This window comes from Arachis ipaensis, chromosome B08 (assembly GCF_000816755.2).
Source record: "Arachis ipaensis cultivar K30076 chromosome B08, Araip1.1, whole genome shotgun sequence".
Taxonomy (NCBI): domain Eukaryota; kingdom Viridiplantae; phylum Streptophyta; class Magnoliopsida; order Fabales; family Fabaceae; genus Arachis; species Arachis ipaensis.
Genome location: NC_029792.2, coordinates 50,468,224 through 50,483,590, shown reverse-complemented (window position 1 = coordinate 50,483,590; position 15,367 = coordinate 50,468,224). Strand labels below are relative to the sequence as shown.

The window sequence follows — 15,367 nt, the reverse complement described above, 5'->3', positions numbered from 1 at the left end:
TAAAACTAAGACTGAATTAGAACGATCATACCATGGTGGGTTGTCTCCTACCTAGCACTTTTAGTTAAAGTCCTTAAGTTAGACATTTGGTGAGCTCCCTGTCATAGTGGCTTATGCTTGAACTCATCCAGGAATCTCCACTAGTGTTTGTGATTTCAATAGCCTCCGGGGTCCCAAACTAGTTGCATAAAGCCTTCAAGCAAGTTAAAGCAAGTTACAAGGCTCTAGGAGTGTTGATTGTCAGAATGAATTCCGGGGTCCCAAACCTTGCTTTTGCACCCGTCTTCGCTTTGATCTACATTGTTCCAACCGGGTGGTACGCAATCTGAATTCTCACTGAGATACCCAAACAACTTCCTAGACCCATTCAATTGAGAATTATACCAACCCTTGTACTTCAATTTGGAGCATGCAACCATATTGAACCTTGCATGACAATTCCTACCACTAACCATCTCCCTCTTGCTCTTAAAGTCACAAAGAACTCTAAGTTGACCATCCGTCTGAAGTAAAGCATATTCAGGTGGGCTAATTAAGCTTAGAGATGAAAGATTTACCCATTTTAATGAAGGAATGGGCGGTGATGGCTTTGGGGGAGAGGTTTCCAACAACTTTGGCAAGGTGATTTCCAGCTCCATTCCCTTGAGCTCTTCCTTGACAACTTCTACCTCTTTGCAAGCTTCTTTAATTTCAACCTCTTCCTCTTGGTAGCTTTCTTCCAATTCAATCTCTTCTTCATTACTTATCAAGGGCATGGGAGGTTGTGCTTCTTCTTCTTTAATCTCCATCTCTTGATCAACCTCTGCAAAGTCTTCAACCATGATATGTCTTGGAGGTTGTACACCCTCCTCAACATCAACATCAAACATCTTGGAAGGAGGCTCTATGACTAGACTTTCCCATGGAGGTTCAGCATCTCCTAAGTCTGCAACCACTTCTTCCTCTTCAATAATTCCTACTTTGTCCAGTTGTTTTAGTATAAAATCGTACTCCTCCTTGATGATTTTCTTTCCATGACAACTCCCTTCAACTACTCCTTCATCTTCAAGGGTCTCTCCTACCTCCACATTTTGGGCCTCCTCTTGCTCCTCTGGAAATAAAGCCACGTGTAACCGATCCATTGCGTTCCTAAGACGATCCCTTCTCTCTTGTTCCATGTCAGTAGCATAATTGGGATCATGTTGCTCTTGGATTAATGGATGTGGGTGCTCTTCCATGGAGGGTGGTGATGGGATGGAGAGATTATTATGTGGTTGAAAAGGAAGTGCACTAGAGCTTGAGGGTTGATTATTGGGGGTATTCAATGATCCAATCTATGAGGCAAGAGCTTGTAAAGCAAAGGTCAGACCGTTTAAGGTAGAGTTAAGTGTGTTCTCTATGGTCTTTTGTCTTTGGTGAATAACACTAAGAGTGTTGTTATCCAATGGAGGTTGGGATGGATAGGAGGGTTCATTTGTTGGGAGAAAGTGCTCATGATAGGAAGGTGGTTCATCTTGATAAGGATATGAATATGGTGTATATTGAGGTGGTGGTTCTTGGAAGTATGGCTCGTAAGGCTCTTGGTATGGTGGGTAAGGATTAGGGTCATATGGGAGTGAATAGTGGAAAGGGGCTAGTGAGTATGGTGGTTCAGAGTTATGTTGAGGAGGTGGTTCATAAGCATATGGTGGGGCTTGTTGGTAACTACAAGGGGGTTCACCATATCCATCATCTTGGTATGCACCTCGGAATGGCTTTTGACCATAGTAATTTGGAGGAGGTTGTTGCCAAGAGGGTTGATCAAATCCTTGTGGCTCCTCCCATCTCTGATTGTTCCAACCTCGATGCATGTTCTCATTATAGTCTCCTCTTCCTGCAACATAGTTGTGACCAAACTCATAGCTAAAGGGGTGAGAGTTCATAGTAGCTAAAGAAAATAAAAACAAAAACTAGTAAGAATAAGCAACTAATTCCTAAACAAACAAAAACTAGCAAACAATCAAAAAGCAAATATTTATAATAACCAATAATAAGGCACACGTTTGCGATTTCCCGGCAACGGCGCCATTTTGACTAACGGATTTTTGCTAGTAAAGAATTCACAAAAGTAATCACGTTGTAAGTATAGTTTCTAAACCAACAAAGAATCCTTTCGTACAAAAACTTGTTTGTCACTAAAGCAAACCCAATAAAATTAAACCAAAGTATTTAAACATCGGGTCGTCTCTCAAGGAATTGCAGGGAGGTGTAGTTATTATTGGTTATGGAAAAGTATATTTTTGGGGGTTTTGAAAGGTTGAACAAGGAAAGTAAATTGCAAGAAAGTAAATTAATAATTAAGAAAAGACTCTTGGCAAGATATGAGAATTAGACGTCCTATCCTATTTATCCTTATCAATTGTGATGAGAATTGTTTGTTGCTCTCACTTAGTTAACCCTTACTAAATAAAGGAAAGTCAAGTGGACTAATCAATTTGATTCCTCAAGTCCTAGTCAACTCCTAAGGAAAGACTAGCTTTAGAGGGATCCAAATCAACCAACAAATTATAATTATCAATCAACAAAAGAGTTTGATAACTCAAGAGTCTCCAATTACTCAATTCAAGCTAAGAATGTAAAAAGCTGAATTAAAATCATAAATATGAAATACCTCAATTGCATTAAATAAAGAAATCAAATCTAACATGGAGTTCATAAACCAAATTGGGAGAATAAATAAACTAGAATGCTAGAATAATTAAAAGTAGAAGAGAAACTAAATTAAAGGAACCTTGAACCTGGAATTGAGAAGAAATAAACCTAAAACTAAGAGAAATCCTAAAACCTAGAGAGAGGAGAGAGCCTCTCTCTCTAGAAACTACATCTAAAACCTAAGATTGTGTGAAATTTATGAATGAATGAAATTCCCCTGAGTCTCTGCTTGTCCCCTGGCTTTAGTCTGCGTTTCTGGGCCGAAAGCTGAGTCCAAACTCAGCCCAAAATTGCCCCCAGCATTTTCTGCGATTTCTGTAGATAGTGCATGTCATACGTACGCGTCAGTCACGCGTGCGCGTCGTTTGGCGAAATTCCTTGTCACGCGTATGCGTCAGTCACGCGTACGCGTCGATTGTCTTCTGCGCTAGCTGCGCATACGCGTCAGGTACGCGCACGCGTCGTCGTGCAAACTCCAATTCACGCGTATGCGTCAGATACACGCACGCGTCGATCTTCGCTGGTTGTCTCCTTTATTTCTTGTGTTCCTTCTATTTTTGCAAGCTTCCTTTCTATCCTCTAAGTCATTCCTGCCCTATAAAGCCTGAAAACACTTAACACATAGATCACGACATCGAATGGTATAAGGGGGAATTAAAACACGTATAATTTAAAGGCTTAGAAAGTAAGTTTTTAATTATAGCACAAAATTAGGAAGAAAAATGTAAAACATGCGAATTATATAAATAAGTGTGAGTTTAGTAGATAAAATTTACTCAATTAAATACAAAATGTACCACAAAATAGTGGTGCATCAATGGTCTCGCATTTTGAATATGTACATGCACTTTCTCTTCTTGCTTCTACTATAATCACTTCATTTTTTCATAACGGAGAGAAAATGTTTATATATCACCAATTCTAATTATAAATTTGCTATGTCAATTTTTTTAAAAAATATTTTTATCTTACCAGCAAGACATTTTAGTAATTTTTTTTAATTAAATTGTATGAGAATTTACTATTAAAATTTCTCATAGTAAAGTCAGTATAAAATAATCACCTTTCTTTCTCTCATATTTGGTGGAAGAATTTGTTAGTAATTTATACAATGTTTTACATACCAAACTAAATAATCACCTTGATAAACACAATGAACTTAGCGCAATTAGGAGTATTTTGTGACCATTAATAACAACATGTATATGTATATTGTCATATCCAATTATCCAGTTTGTGTTTAGTATAGGATATGACCTTTTTATTATTCATAGAAAAAAATTCAAAATAAAGTGTCTATCAATGAAAGACCCTAACAAATATAAAACTCATAATTTTCTTTGATTAAAATATTTAACGATAAAATAAAATTATCATATGATAATAAAGTGAGAAAGGCAAGAATTTATAAATCATAGTACAACCACTATTTAATTATTACTTTGATAGATAGATATATAGTAGATAACATAATACAGTCATCATTTTATTCACCATTATTAGAACGCCACCCAAAAAGGATTAACAACTAAATAATGTATATGACTGTTCTAGTTATAACAAATTAGCAGCATGTGGACATGGTTTAGTTTGATCTGGATTTATAAAAGTACAAGCGCATCCTTTGTTTGGAATACATTCTGCATACGTCAAATCGTTAAAATGAAAAAATTTGCAAGCATTTCGACATTTCGTAATGTCTGGACAATATTGTTCCCCTATAACAGCTACGCATGTTATTATGCCTTCTGCTACCTGTATTTGGTTATTACCTACAAACATTCAGACATAAAATACACAGTCATTAACCAAGAAATTAAAATCATATAACAATTGCTAAAAATAAAACATGTTATAACTAAAATCTTAAAGTGTTTTAGCAAATATATCGCCTTACTAATTTTAAAATATTTTTTTGAAAAATATATAAAATTAAAATCTAAATTTTTAATACATTTGTTATACGTGTACTAAAATAAAAAATTTAAAAACTTCTATTGAAAATAATCTTGATATGTGTCCTTAGATTCTATTTGTTCTAAAAGAAAATAATATAGACAGAGACATAGAAATAGAAATAGAAATACAAGAACAAAGACATTTAAAAAGAAGGATATGGACACAAATTTAAAAAAAGAAAAAGATTTTATTTGAGAAAAAAAAATTTAAATTTTTTTTTATCCATTCAATAGGAGACATAATAATGCATAGAGCCAAAAAATTTAATGGTCAAGACTCAAGAATAGTGGTAGCAAAAGATGAAAGCAAAAATAATTTTTAAAATTTGTTTTTTTTTTCTCCTATCTTAAGACAACATCTACACAGTAGAATCTCATGGGATGTTAGCTAAATTTTATATTGAATTGTTTTGATAAATTCAGTACATACCAAAATCCATGAAAAGAACAAGTAAGAAGACGAGGAAATAAAAATGTGTTTTCATATCAGTAAGTTCAGAAATTTAATTCATATCCTATAGAAAAGACTCAATATTGAATTATTTATAGGCATTCAACGACAATAAAATTTTTTTTACAAAATTGTAATTTGAATTAATTTAAAAGTAATTTTCTGTTTATATATATTTACTACTATAAATGGAATTTCACTTTAATTATGTCATGATTTAGCTCTTTAATATGTGCATATTTATTTACTATTATAAACGAAAAATTAATTTTTTTCTAAATTTACTATAAAAAAATTTGTGTAGATATCTACGTATCGTACAAACAATATATATTAGAATTATATCTTTCTAATTATTTTTAAATTTTGTTTTTAATCAATTTAATATATATTATTAATATATATTCCTGTTTATATCACATTGAATATTCCCATATTCCAACAAAATATTAAATGATGAATTAAAGCAAACCCATATTCCAACAAAATATTAAATGATGAATTAAAGCAAAGTAATGAAATATGATTGTTTATGAATGAGTTATAACTCAAATGATATAGTTTTTTGAGAAATTCTTCACATACAAGCATTTTTTTATACAAGTCTTTACAAGTTATTATATTAACGCGCTTGAACGTTACTGTACGTTCTTCTTCCTCTTCCTCTTCTTTTTCTTTTCTTTCGTTTCTTGCTTTCTCTTTCTCCTTCTTCAATCGTTACTGCACAATTTCACTGCACCGTCTTCTTCTTCTTCTTGCTGCACATTCTTCTTCCTCTTCCTCCTCTTCTTCTTCTTCTTCTTTTCTTTCGTTTTTTGCCTTCTCTTTCTCCTTCTTCATTTACGTGCTTTTCTCTTTGTTTTTTTTTTTTTTTGTTATTCTTGATTTTCATTATTTTTTGATATCAAGCTCTGAAATCGTTTTTGAAGAAGAAGAAACAGCAGAAGATGAGGAGGAGAAAGAGAAAGAGTTCTGAATTATGCATAAGGTGTCCTTTGGGTGTATTTCTGTAATCGTTTGGGTGTATTTCTGTAATCGTTTGGGTGTATTTCTGAAGTTCTATTATTTTCAAAACGATTTCAAAACTTGATTTTAGAAACCATGAAAATCGAAAAAAAAAGAAGTAAGAATACCAGTAATAAACACAAGTAAAACAACTAATGAAAAGGCAAAGAGAATAACAAAGAAATATCGTTTGGGTGTATTTCTGTAATCGTTTGGGTGTATTTCTGTAATCATTTGGGTGTATTTCTGAAGTTCCATTATTTTCAAAACGATTTCAAAGCTTGATTTCAGAAACCATGAAAATCGAAAAAAAAGAAGCAAGAATATCAGTAATAAACGCAAGTAAAACAACTAATGAAAAGGCAAAGAGAATAACGAAGAAATATCGTTTGGGTGTATTTCTATAATCGTTTGGGTGTATTTCTGTAATCGTTTGGGTGTATTTCTGAAGTTCCATTATCTTTAAAACGATTTCAAAGCTTGATTTCAGAAACCATGAAAATCGAAAAAAAAGGAAGCAAGAATACCAGTAATAAACGCAAGTAAAACAAAAACAATTAATGAAAAGGCAAAGAGAATAACGAAGAAATACATGGAGGAAGAGGAAGATGAAGAAGAGGAAGAGAAAGAGGAAGAGGAAGAGGAAGAAGAGTCGTTCATAATCCACGGTGAGTGAAGAAGAAGAAGAGGAAGAGGAAGAGGAAGAGGAAGAGGAAGAGGAAGAGGAGTCATTCATAATCCACGGTGAGTGTAGTGCTTTGGAAATTGAATAACGCATTAAAAGACCCTAATGTATAGCAACTTGTAAAACTTGTAAGTCAAAAAGACTTGTATGTATAGCAAGCCTCTAGTTTTTTATAATCTTCTTATTTTCGATAAAAAAAAAAAAAGAAATCTTGTTCTTATCTCTGTAGACTATATATTTGGGAATTAAAAAATATATGAAATCAATAAAAAGAACATTTCGTTCAAAATTTATAACAAAATGTGTTACATACCATAATTGATTATCGTTATGTATAGATAATATATCCTAATTTTAGTTTATTCAAATACATAAAAACTTTAATTGATTACATTTCTATTTTTGTTTATTTATATGTCATGACTGACTCATCCCTTAAAATAGCGCATTAATTTGAAGACTCGATCGCACCGAATATATAATGTACCATGTTCTTGAGTTTTATTATGTATATCTCAATTATATATTTTAATTGATTATTTCTATAAATAAAAGGTTTAATTGATGACTACATTCTAATTTTTCTAAAAATATATACTTGGCAATTATTTCATTTTTAAATGGATTTGTATGAGAGAACTAATTTAAAACACAGGCACTAGAATACATCAAATCATCCAATTTTGTGTGCTGCTTTACCTAGCTATTTAAATCTTTAAACCAACAATGATAGATTGAGTATATCTCAAATTCATCTCATATTTCATCTTTTTTATAAATAAAATCTATAATTAATAAATAATCATATAATAATAATGATAGAAAAAATTTTAATAATTTATCAATTTAAATTAATTTAGTGGTCAATCTATTTATTTATTTAAATAAATGTCAAGAATTTAAATTTTATTTTATACATATTTAAATTAGTCCTAATTTTTAAATAAAATTCTAACCCATAACGAATTAGTAGTTGACCTATTAAATTTGAGGATGTTGTGAAAAAAGATATTTATGTATTGATATGCATACTTGGAAATAAAGGTTACATGCATGATTTATAAAATATTTCACCAATGATAGTCTACTATAGTATATTAATTGCGGGATGATTTTACTATTAATTCCTTTTAATAAACTTTCCTTAAATAATGTCTCTGGAATACCAAATACTTGCAATTGCATCATGTGAGCAGATCTCCCACTGAACACTATACATTATAAATAAAGATGAATTTATTAGAATTTATTATTTTTCATGTTGGTTGATTATTAGACAATTAAAGGAATTAGAATAAAAAAATTGATAAATTGATGGCTAAGTAATAACAAAAAATAATAAATTCTGATGGCATTCTAATATTTCTCATAAATAAATATAGAAAAAATTTAGGGGCAACTTTTCTCTAAATCTAATTTTAAAATTTTAAAAATTAAATTTTGTACTTTTTATATATTGTCGTCAAACATACCCAAACCATAAATCACTCACTATACGTGCTCTCATCTTCTCTCTTCCACTTCTCCTTCCTTCCATCGCGTTGTTGACATCTGCTACTATTGACGTTTGCCTCCCGCCTCCTATTGTGCAGCCGTCGCCCATCGCGCCGCGCCCCCGCCATCGTGTCGTACTCCTTCACATGCCTCCCGCTTCCTATCGCGCCGCCGTCACCCATTGCGCTGCGCCTCTGCCCTTGCATCGCACTCCTCCATCGTGCCACAGTAGGCACGTCCTGTAACATTTCAAATTTTTAACAACGGAATTTTTCAGCTCTATACCTTAGGATTCACAAAATTCGAGTGACATGGTTAGATTTAGTTTCACAACTAGAAAATGGATTAATACAGACAGATTTAATCTTTATTACAGACGGATTTTTGGTTACCGACGGATTTTTCCTAGTTATCGACGGATTTTTCCTCTGTAAATTCTCCATCCATTTCCCTGGGCCAACGAACTTTCCGATGGATTTTCCGTCCGTAATTACAGACGAATTTTTCGACGGATTTTTCGTCTGCAATTACAGACAGATTTTTCGACAAATTTTTCGTCTGTAATTTGAACCTTGAAAAATCATCTCACACTCTGATTACAGATAGAAAATCTGTCTGTAAATCCGTCAGTAAAGTAAAATATAATTTTTTTTAGGTTTTTCCATTGCAAAATAAACTTGTTTTCATACAAAATAAATATAAATGTAATAAATACAAATTTTTATTGATGGTACAAATAGAAAAACACACCAATGAGTACAAAACACTTTCTTTATAATAAGAAGCAATTATTTCCATGCAATAATACAATCTGAATACATTAGATGATAAGTAACTAGTGGACTCATCAGAATTCAATATCCTAATTTATGGATAGCTTCATTCTTTCTTGAGCTTCTTAGTGATGGTGGCAATATACTTGCTTTGGTGGAATGCTTGCTCCAACTCAAGTTTAGTTGGTTGTCTTGATCCATCACCACCAGCATAAGTTCGGGCACTGTACGGACTGCCACCCTTCACTTCATTCATCCCAAACATGCCGCCGCCGAATGTATATCCGATTGAGGCAGTCTATCTCTGCTTCCAATTCAGTAGAGAATTAATTAAGACCAATTAGGTAACAAAATATTTCATATGGGTAGAAATATAACTAGGAACATGTAAATTATAAAGGTTAGCATTATTACCTCATTAGGAACATGTAAATTATTCGCTGCTTCCCACTTTCTGAGCAGAGGATGTCTACCTTACTATATCCGATCTACACTCAGACAACAAATAAGGCAATTATTAGAAAAAAGAACCAAAAAGGAGTTGTTACCACTGTAGTTACTTTTGATTAAATAAGGTAAATAAATATCTCATGACAAAATTAACCCAAGAAACAAATCTATGTTCATTAGAAATTTGACAATAGCAATTAAAAGATGTACCTGCAGAAGATGCCATGGAGAATTAGGCCAATGAATGGGATCAAGAAGCTGAACAGAAGAAATGGTTCCCATGAACTAACTGATTCTAAAAGAATCCTCAGTCTCAAAGGGCATCTTGAACCTCATCCCAAAACACCACCTCACTTTCATTGCATCTCTCACAACTGAGGCCTTAACACAAAACTCAGGTGAGCTTCCCCTTGGATAGTACACAACCTCAAATGGCCTTCCATTAACACCACAACTCACAGCTTCAACCACCGATGACACCGACACCTCGCCACCTCCAACTGCCACCTTCTTGGCCCTCCTCTATAGATGTGCCTAAACTTTCAGGAATTTCCATGAACATCTTTGGCAACAATGACACAAGCACTTCATTCATTCTGAAACCATCATCTCCTTTCAAATTTAGAAGCTTTTACAGGAAATACACCTATTTTTAAATGAATGATACTTATTACTTAATGAAATAATTACCATTTTTAAATTCACCAGAATATCAGATTCGCAAATGATAAGCAACCAATTTGCTTGTCTAGCTAGAACAATATGAAATACTAATATAATATATATAATAATCCATAAAATAAAAAAGGAAGGAGAAAGAGAGAAAGCATAAGGAAGAAGAAAAGAACATATGGCATACATAGTATTCTCCTGTATGTATTGATTAATGAGGGAGCATAGAAAAAGAAAAGTGTTGTCTTTAAATTTGACATGCTTGTAAGTTAGTAAGGATTCCTTTTGTTTCAGGATAGCCAGGCAAATTCATTCCTTTGCTTCTTAACTAAAAATTCATTCGTCTGCTTCATTAAAAAAAATCAGTATTGTTAACATAATAAATTATTTTTTTGTTCAAATTCAAGCATACTTGTGGAATAGTCACCTTTTGACAATAAAAAGAACAATAAAAAGCAGTTACATGAAATTATCACTAATACTGAAATAGGAATAGGATCTTCTGTGATCTTCAAACTTAAATCAATAGGAATATCAAAATATAATATTGCTATCTATAAAATAATAATAATAAAAAAAAGAATCAAATAAGTGAGATTCAAGTGGCCCACTTGTATAAAAACTCACCTTGACCATAGCCAACATCTTTATCTAGCCAAGCATAAACTGCAAGAATATCTCATAATTTTGACAAGTTCTCTTGCTTCTCATAAAAGACCAATGTCCTATCAGTGCAAATCACGTCAAGACCTAAATGAGTTTGTGCACGAAAATGGTCAGCCACCATGTGAATCATATTATAGTGATACAATTTTATCTTAAAAGAAATCAAAATAAAGGACAACTAAGGTAGCTATAGCATTTGTATAACAACGCATTTCATGCAGAAAATAATTGCTGGAAATGTTTCACCTTAAAACTTAACTTTGAATGCCTAAAACATAAGTTGAAGATAGCAAATTACACCTTATCTGAGCTTCTTACCTCCTTCTATGAAAGAGTCCCTGGGAAAAGAAGAAAATTTGCTCATTAGATTCGCATTATGCTAATCATTACATGGAAAAAGAAACCCTGAACTGAAACAATAGAACTAGAACTTATGGATGCTAATACTAGCAAAGAAAATATGTTGAAAAGTACAAACAATGAACATGGCATTTGTCAAATAGTAGTCATTTAGAAACCAAAATTCAAACCAACTGGATTGCTTCGACTTCCAAAAGTAGAATGTTAAAATTAACAAAAATAGATGGAAATAAATGATCCTTAAGAACAGTGAACTGCAGACTGTACTTAAAATGGTCTTTAAGAAATGCAATTCATAAAAGAAAAATAATGCAGAAAAAGAGTCTCCTCATTTGCCGAGTTACTGCTTCTGCTTGTAACATTAATTGATTTGGTTGACTAGGTTTTTAGTACACTCTAACAATTGCTTTCACAAATTTAGATTATTGTACATAATCACTACTAAGTTCCCAAAGCATAAGCATTTGGTAATTTTGTTTCCAAAAATGAAGCTAAAATAGAGGCTTTGATAATAATTTCCTTAAGGCAATGGTGCACAAGGATGAAATGAAGTACAAGGTCAAAATCAAGAAGCAATTATAATCAGTCATTAAAGGAGCAACTATCTAACGTCTATAATCAATAGTCACGTTCACGTATCAAATTAATTGTAACTAACAACACATACACTAATCTAGCGTTATAATCACTTGATAAATTGCTGAGCTTGACTTTATTATCAGCAGTATTCGAAGAATGAACAGCAGAACCTAGACAAACTGCAATCAGAAAGCAACCAACTCCAGGAAAAAGAATCCCAGCTCTATTAATTTTTCCATCCAAAAAGTAATTCAAGCTTGTGCCTATTAGAGTTGGAACAAGATAGTGCAGCAAAATTTCAGTGAGAAAGCAAGCTAACAAAGTAACAATTATTGCAAGTAACATAAGATCGTAGCACAAGCACACTCATCCTGACACAGTATGTTCAACTACATTATTCTGAATTTGTTATAATTTTTGTGTGATCAGTTAATTTATGCCTATAACAACAGTTATGCTTGCAGTGATGACTTCAGTAATTGACAACCCAACAAAAGCAAAAGCATATTGCGAGGCCAGATTCCCAAGGCTTAGGACCACACCACCCCCCATTGCAAACAGAACAGAGGGCCAATTATCCTGCACATAAGTAAATTATTGAACCAATTGTAGGCATATAAACTTTGTTAGTGTGTAACTATCAGGGATCCAAAACATAGAGCTTTTGGAAAATTTGGAACATTCAAGGACGTATATTTTACAAAGCCATTTTTTAAGAGACTCACCTGAGCAAGTTGAGCTAAAAAATTTGGCTCACTTGGTGTGCTCTTGCCTATCTCACCAACTGTGAATGCAATGAAAAGAGCAGCAAGGAAATTGGTGAGCGAGTAATAAAGATAAGTATGCTGAGGAAGACGCCCTCGCCTCTCTAACAAAGTCAAGATAGCAGGCCATGTCCCCAAGAAGAAAAGGGCCAAAAGCACACAAACTATGGCACCTGCCTTGCTCTCCAACAAGTACATTTCCAACTGCAACTGTTTAGAGATTAATTTATAACGAGAATATCAAATTAATATCACAAAGGCACAAAGGCACACGAAAATCAAATTAATATCAATCAACAGCAAAAGCAACCAGCAGGCATATGAACAAACAAACAAGCAAACATCTGATTACCATGCAATGAAGAAAATCCTACTCTTGGGGATATTGCCTTCGGTCAAGAACTCAAAATCATATATAGCATAGCGGCACTCATTAGGAGGGAGGCAAGCAGCGAAATCTTCGTAGCCTTGAGCTGGCTCACCAAGCTTCTCCACAATGACTTGCTTTTGATTCTCCTCAATCTTGAAAACTATGAACCTGTGAGTCCTTTTTGTCTTGAGCTCCAAAAACCGCAACTTGCAATCATCATGGACCGCCATTCCGGAAGCTGCATTTGCTTGAGAGATTGAAAGGCACACCAAAACAAAACAATTATGATCAAGCAGATACCCACACGAATCATTACTCATGCATACTTTAATCTTTTTGCCACTTGAGTAGCTAATAGTTCCTCAATGAAAAATAAAATCAAGTGATTTCGATCTTCGCCCCTAATTTGATATCCATTCAACAAATTAGAGGGGAAGATTCCGTGGATAAGATCCCAAAGCATGTTATGAATTTTAGGGTTAGCAAGACTGAATTAGAAACGAAAATTAGTAATTAGATCTGGAAGGGAATGATACAACGATTGGATTGAGGATGTGGAAGAAGCCGATAAGATCAGCAACACAAACACAAAGTGCCCAAACCGATAATCAAAATATTTACGAATTTCAAAACTAAAAAATAAATAATAAGGAGCTAGCTAGAAAATTGAAGCACTATTAAAAGAGACAAGAAGGTAGCTGCGGCGGTTAGGGTGGCTGGTGGTGGCGTTGTGGGTGAAGAAAGAAGAAGAAGTAGCCCGTTGAGTCGTTGACGGAGAAGAAGGGTGAGGAATGCTAGGTTTGATTTGTGTGCTGTGAATGGAGCTCGGGTAATGATAGGTTTAACTTATTATTTCTGACGAAAAATTTTAAATTACAGATGGAAAATCCGTCTGTAATAATTTAATAAAATGTAGTTTTTTGTCTATTTAATTACAAATGGATTTTCTGTCTGTAATCATTTTTCACGAAAAAAATAATTTTACCGACAGAATTATCGACGGATTTTCTTTTCCGTCTGTAATTTATGCTAATTTATTTTTTTTGTTTTCCAACAAAAAATTCCTCTGAAATTCCGTCTGTATTTCCATGGGATAAAATCCGTCGAAAATATCCGTCTATAATAACTAATTTTCTAGTAGTGTTTGATGAGCTAATTTTGAATATGCAAAAAAAGTAATAATAATATTTTATTTAATAATAATATTCTTGGATACTAATATTTTAGTATATTAATATTTTATTAATTTAATTTGATGATTCACCCTTATAACATTCACGGTTCTTTATTTAATTTTCAATCACCTTCTGTTTTCTTTTTCTTCTCCGTACATAATCTCAAGAACTATCTCTTCATTTTTTTTCGTACGTGATGTTAAGAAAAAGAACGAGAGAGAAAAATTGAACCTCCATAGTCGGTAAGTTTTCTGAGGCTTGGTCGTTTAGTTTTAAAACTCCAACGAAGGTTGTAAACCGATTAACGTATTCATCTCTTCCTCTTCACAACCATATCCGATTTCTTAGGTGAGGAATCTCTTTCTGAATTTATGATGAACGCTCGATCATCATGAATTATATGTTCAAAAGTTGTTTTTGATCAAATATTAGGGAGCAACCGAGCTAGAAGTCATCGAGAAGAAATCGATTTTTGTGAGCTAATACCGAGAGATAAGGTTTAATAAATTAAACACGAATGAGTTGTATTTTGTTACTTGATTGCTAATTGAACCTCTTTAAACATATGAAATCGTATTTATTTGATGTTTTAATATTTTTTGAAAGCACAAAAAATGGGATGATCCATATTTGTTCAAGAGTTGCTTGGATGGCATAATCCAAAGATGCATCCCAAATGAAGGCACTAAAGAAGTCTTGTGGCATTGCCATGACTCTGAGTATGGTTGCCATTTTGGTGGAGATAGAACAGTAGCGAAAGTCCTCCAATGTGGTCTATATTAGCCAACTATCTTCAAGGATGCTAGGAAATTTGTGAAGATGTGTCAACAATGTCAGAAAACAAGCAACTTACCCACGAAACATGAGATGCCACAAAATCTCATTCTAGAGGTGGAATTGTTTGAAGTCTAGGGGATAGACTTCATGGGAGCTTTTTCACTTTTATATCAAACAATTACATCTTAGTGGCTGTGGATTAAGTTTCTAACTAGGTAGAGGCAGTGTCATTACCCACCAATAATGCTAAGATGGTGCTTAAATTCCTCAAGAAGAATATATTCAATAGGGTTGGATTCTGAGAACCTTGATCAATAGTGATGGAGGAAGAAACTTCTAAAACAAACAATTAGAAGCTCTTCCCCACAAGTATGGGATCAAGCACAAGGTGGCTACTCCATGTCACCCCCAGACAAGTAGCCAAGTGGTAGTTTAGTGCACGAATCCGAACACTTCGTACAACTGAACCAGCAAGTGCACTGAGTTGTCCAAGTAATACCTGAGTGAGTCAGGGTCGA

General features: G+C 33.4%; 1 protein-coding gene and 1 long non-coding RNA gene across 7 annotated transcripts; both read right to left on the bottom strand.

Moving 5' to 3' along the window:
* On the bottom strand, positions 4,086-5,145 carry LOC110265506. Its single transcript, XR_002351650.1, has 2 exons — positions 5,059-5,145; positions 4,086-4,442 (listed from the first exon to the last, which is right to left on the bottom strand). It is a non-coding gene; the product is annotated as an uncharacterized LOC110265506 (long non-coding RNA).
* Positions 10,005-13,737, bottom strand: LOC107613466 (probable ureide permease A3). Of its 6 annotated transcripts, none has more exons than XM_016315467.2 (7): positions 12,880-13,737; positions 12,489-12,737; positions 12,204-12,342; positions 11,852-12,026; positions 11,143-11,162; positions 10,786-10,908; positions 10,005-10,132 (listed from the first exon to the last, which is right to left on the bottom strand). In XM_016315467.2, exons 1-6 carry the CDS (start codon positions 12,880-12,882, stop codon positions 10,838-10,840), a joined length of 657 nt encoding a protein of 218 aa, XP_016170953.1. In that variant the 5' UTR covers positions 12,883-13,737; the 3' UTR covers positions 10,005-10,132; positions 10,786-10,837. The 6 variants fall into 6 exon arrangements, with proteins under 6 accessions (XP_016170953.1, XP_020965099.1, XP_020965100.1 ...); XM_021109440.1 differs by having other exon boundaries at positions 10,005-10,082; XM_021109441.1 differs by lacking the exon at positions 10,005-10,132 and adding an exon at positions 10,393-10,502.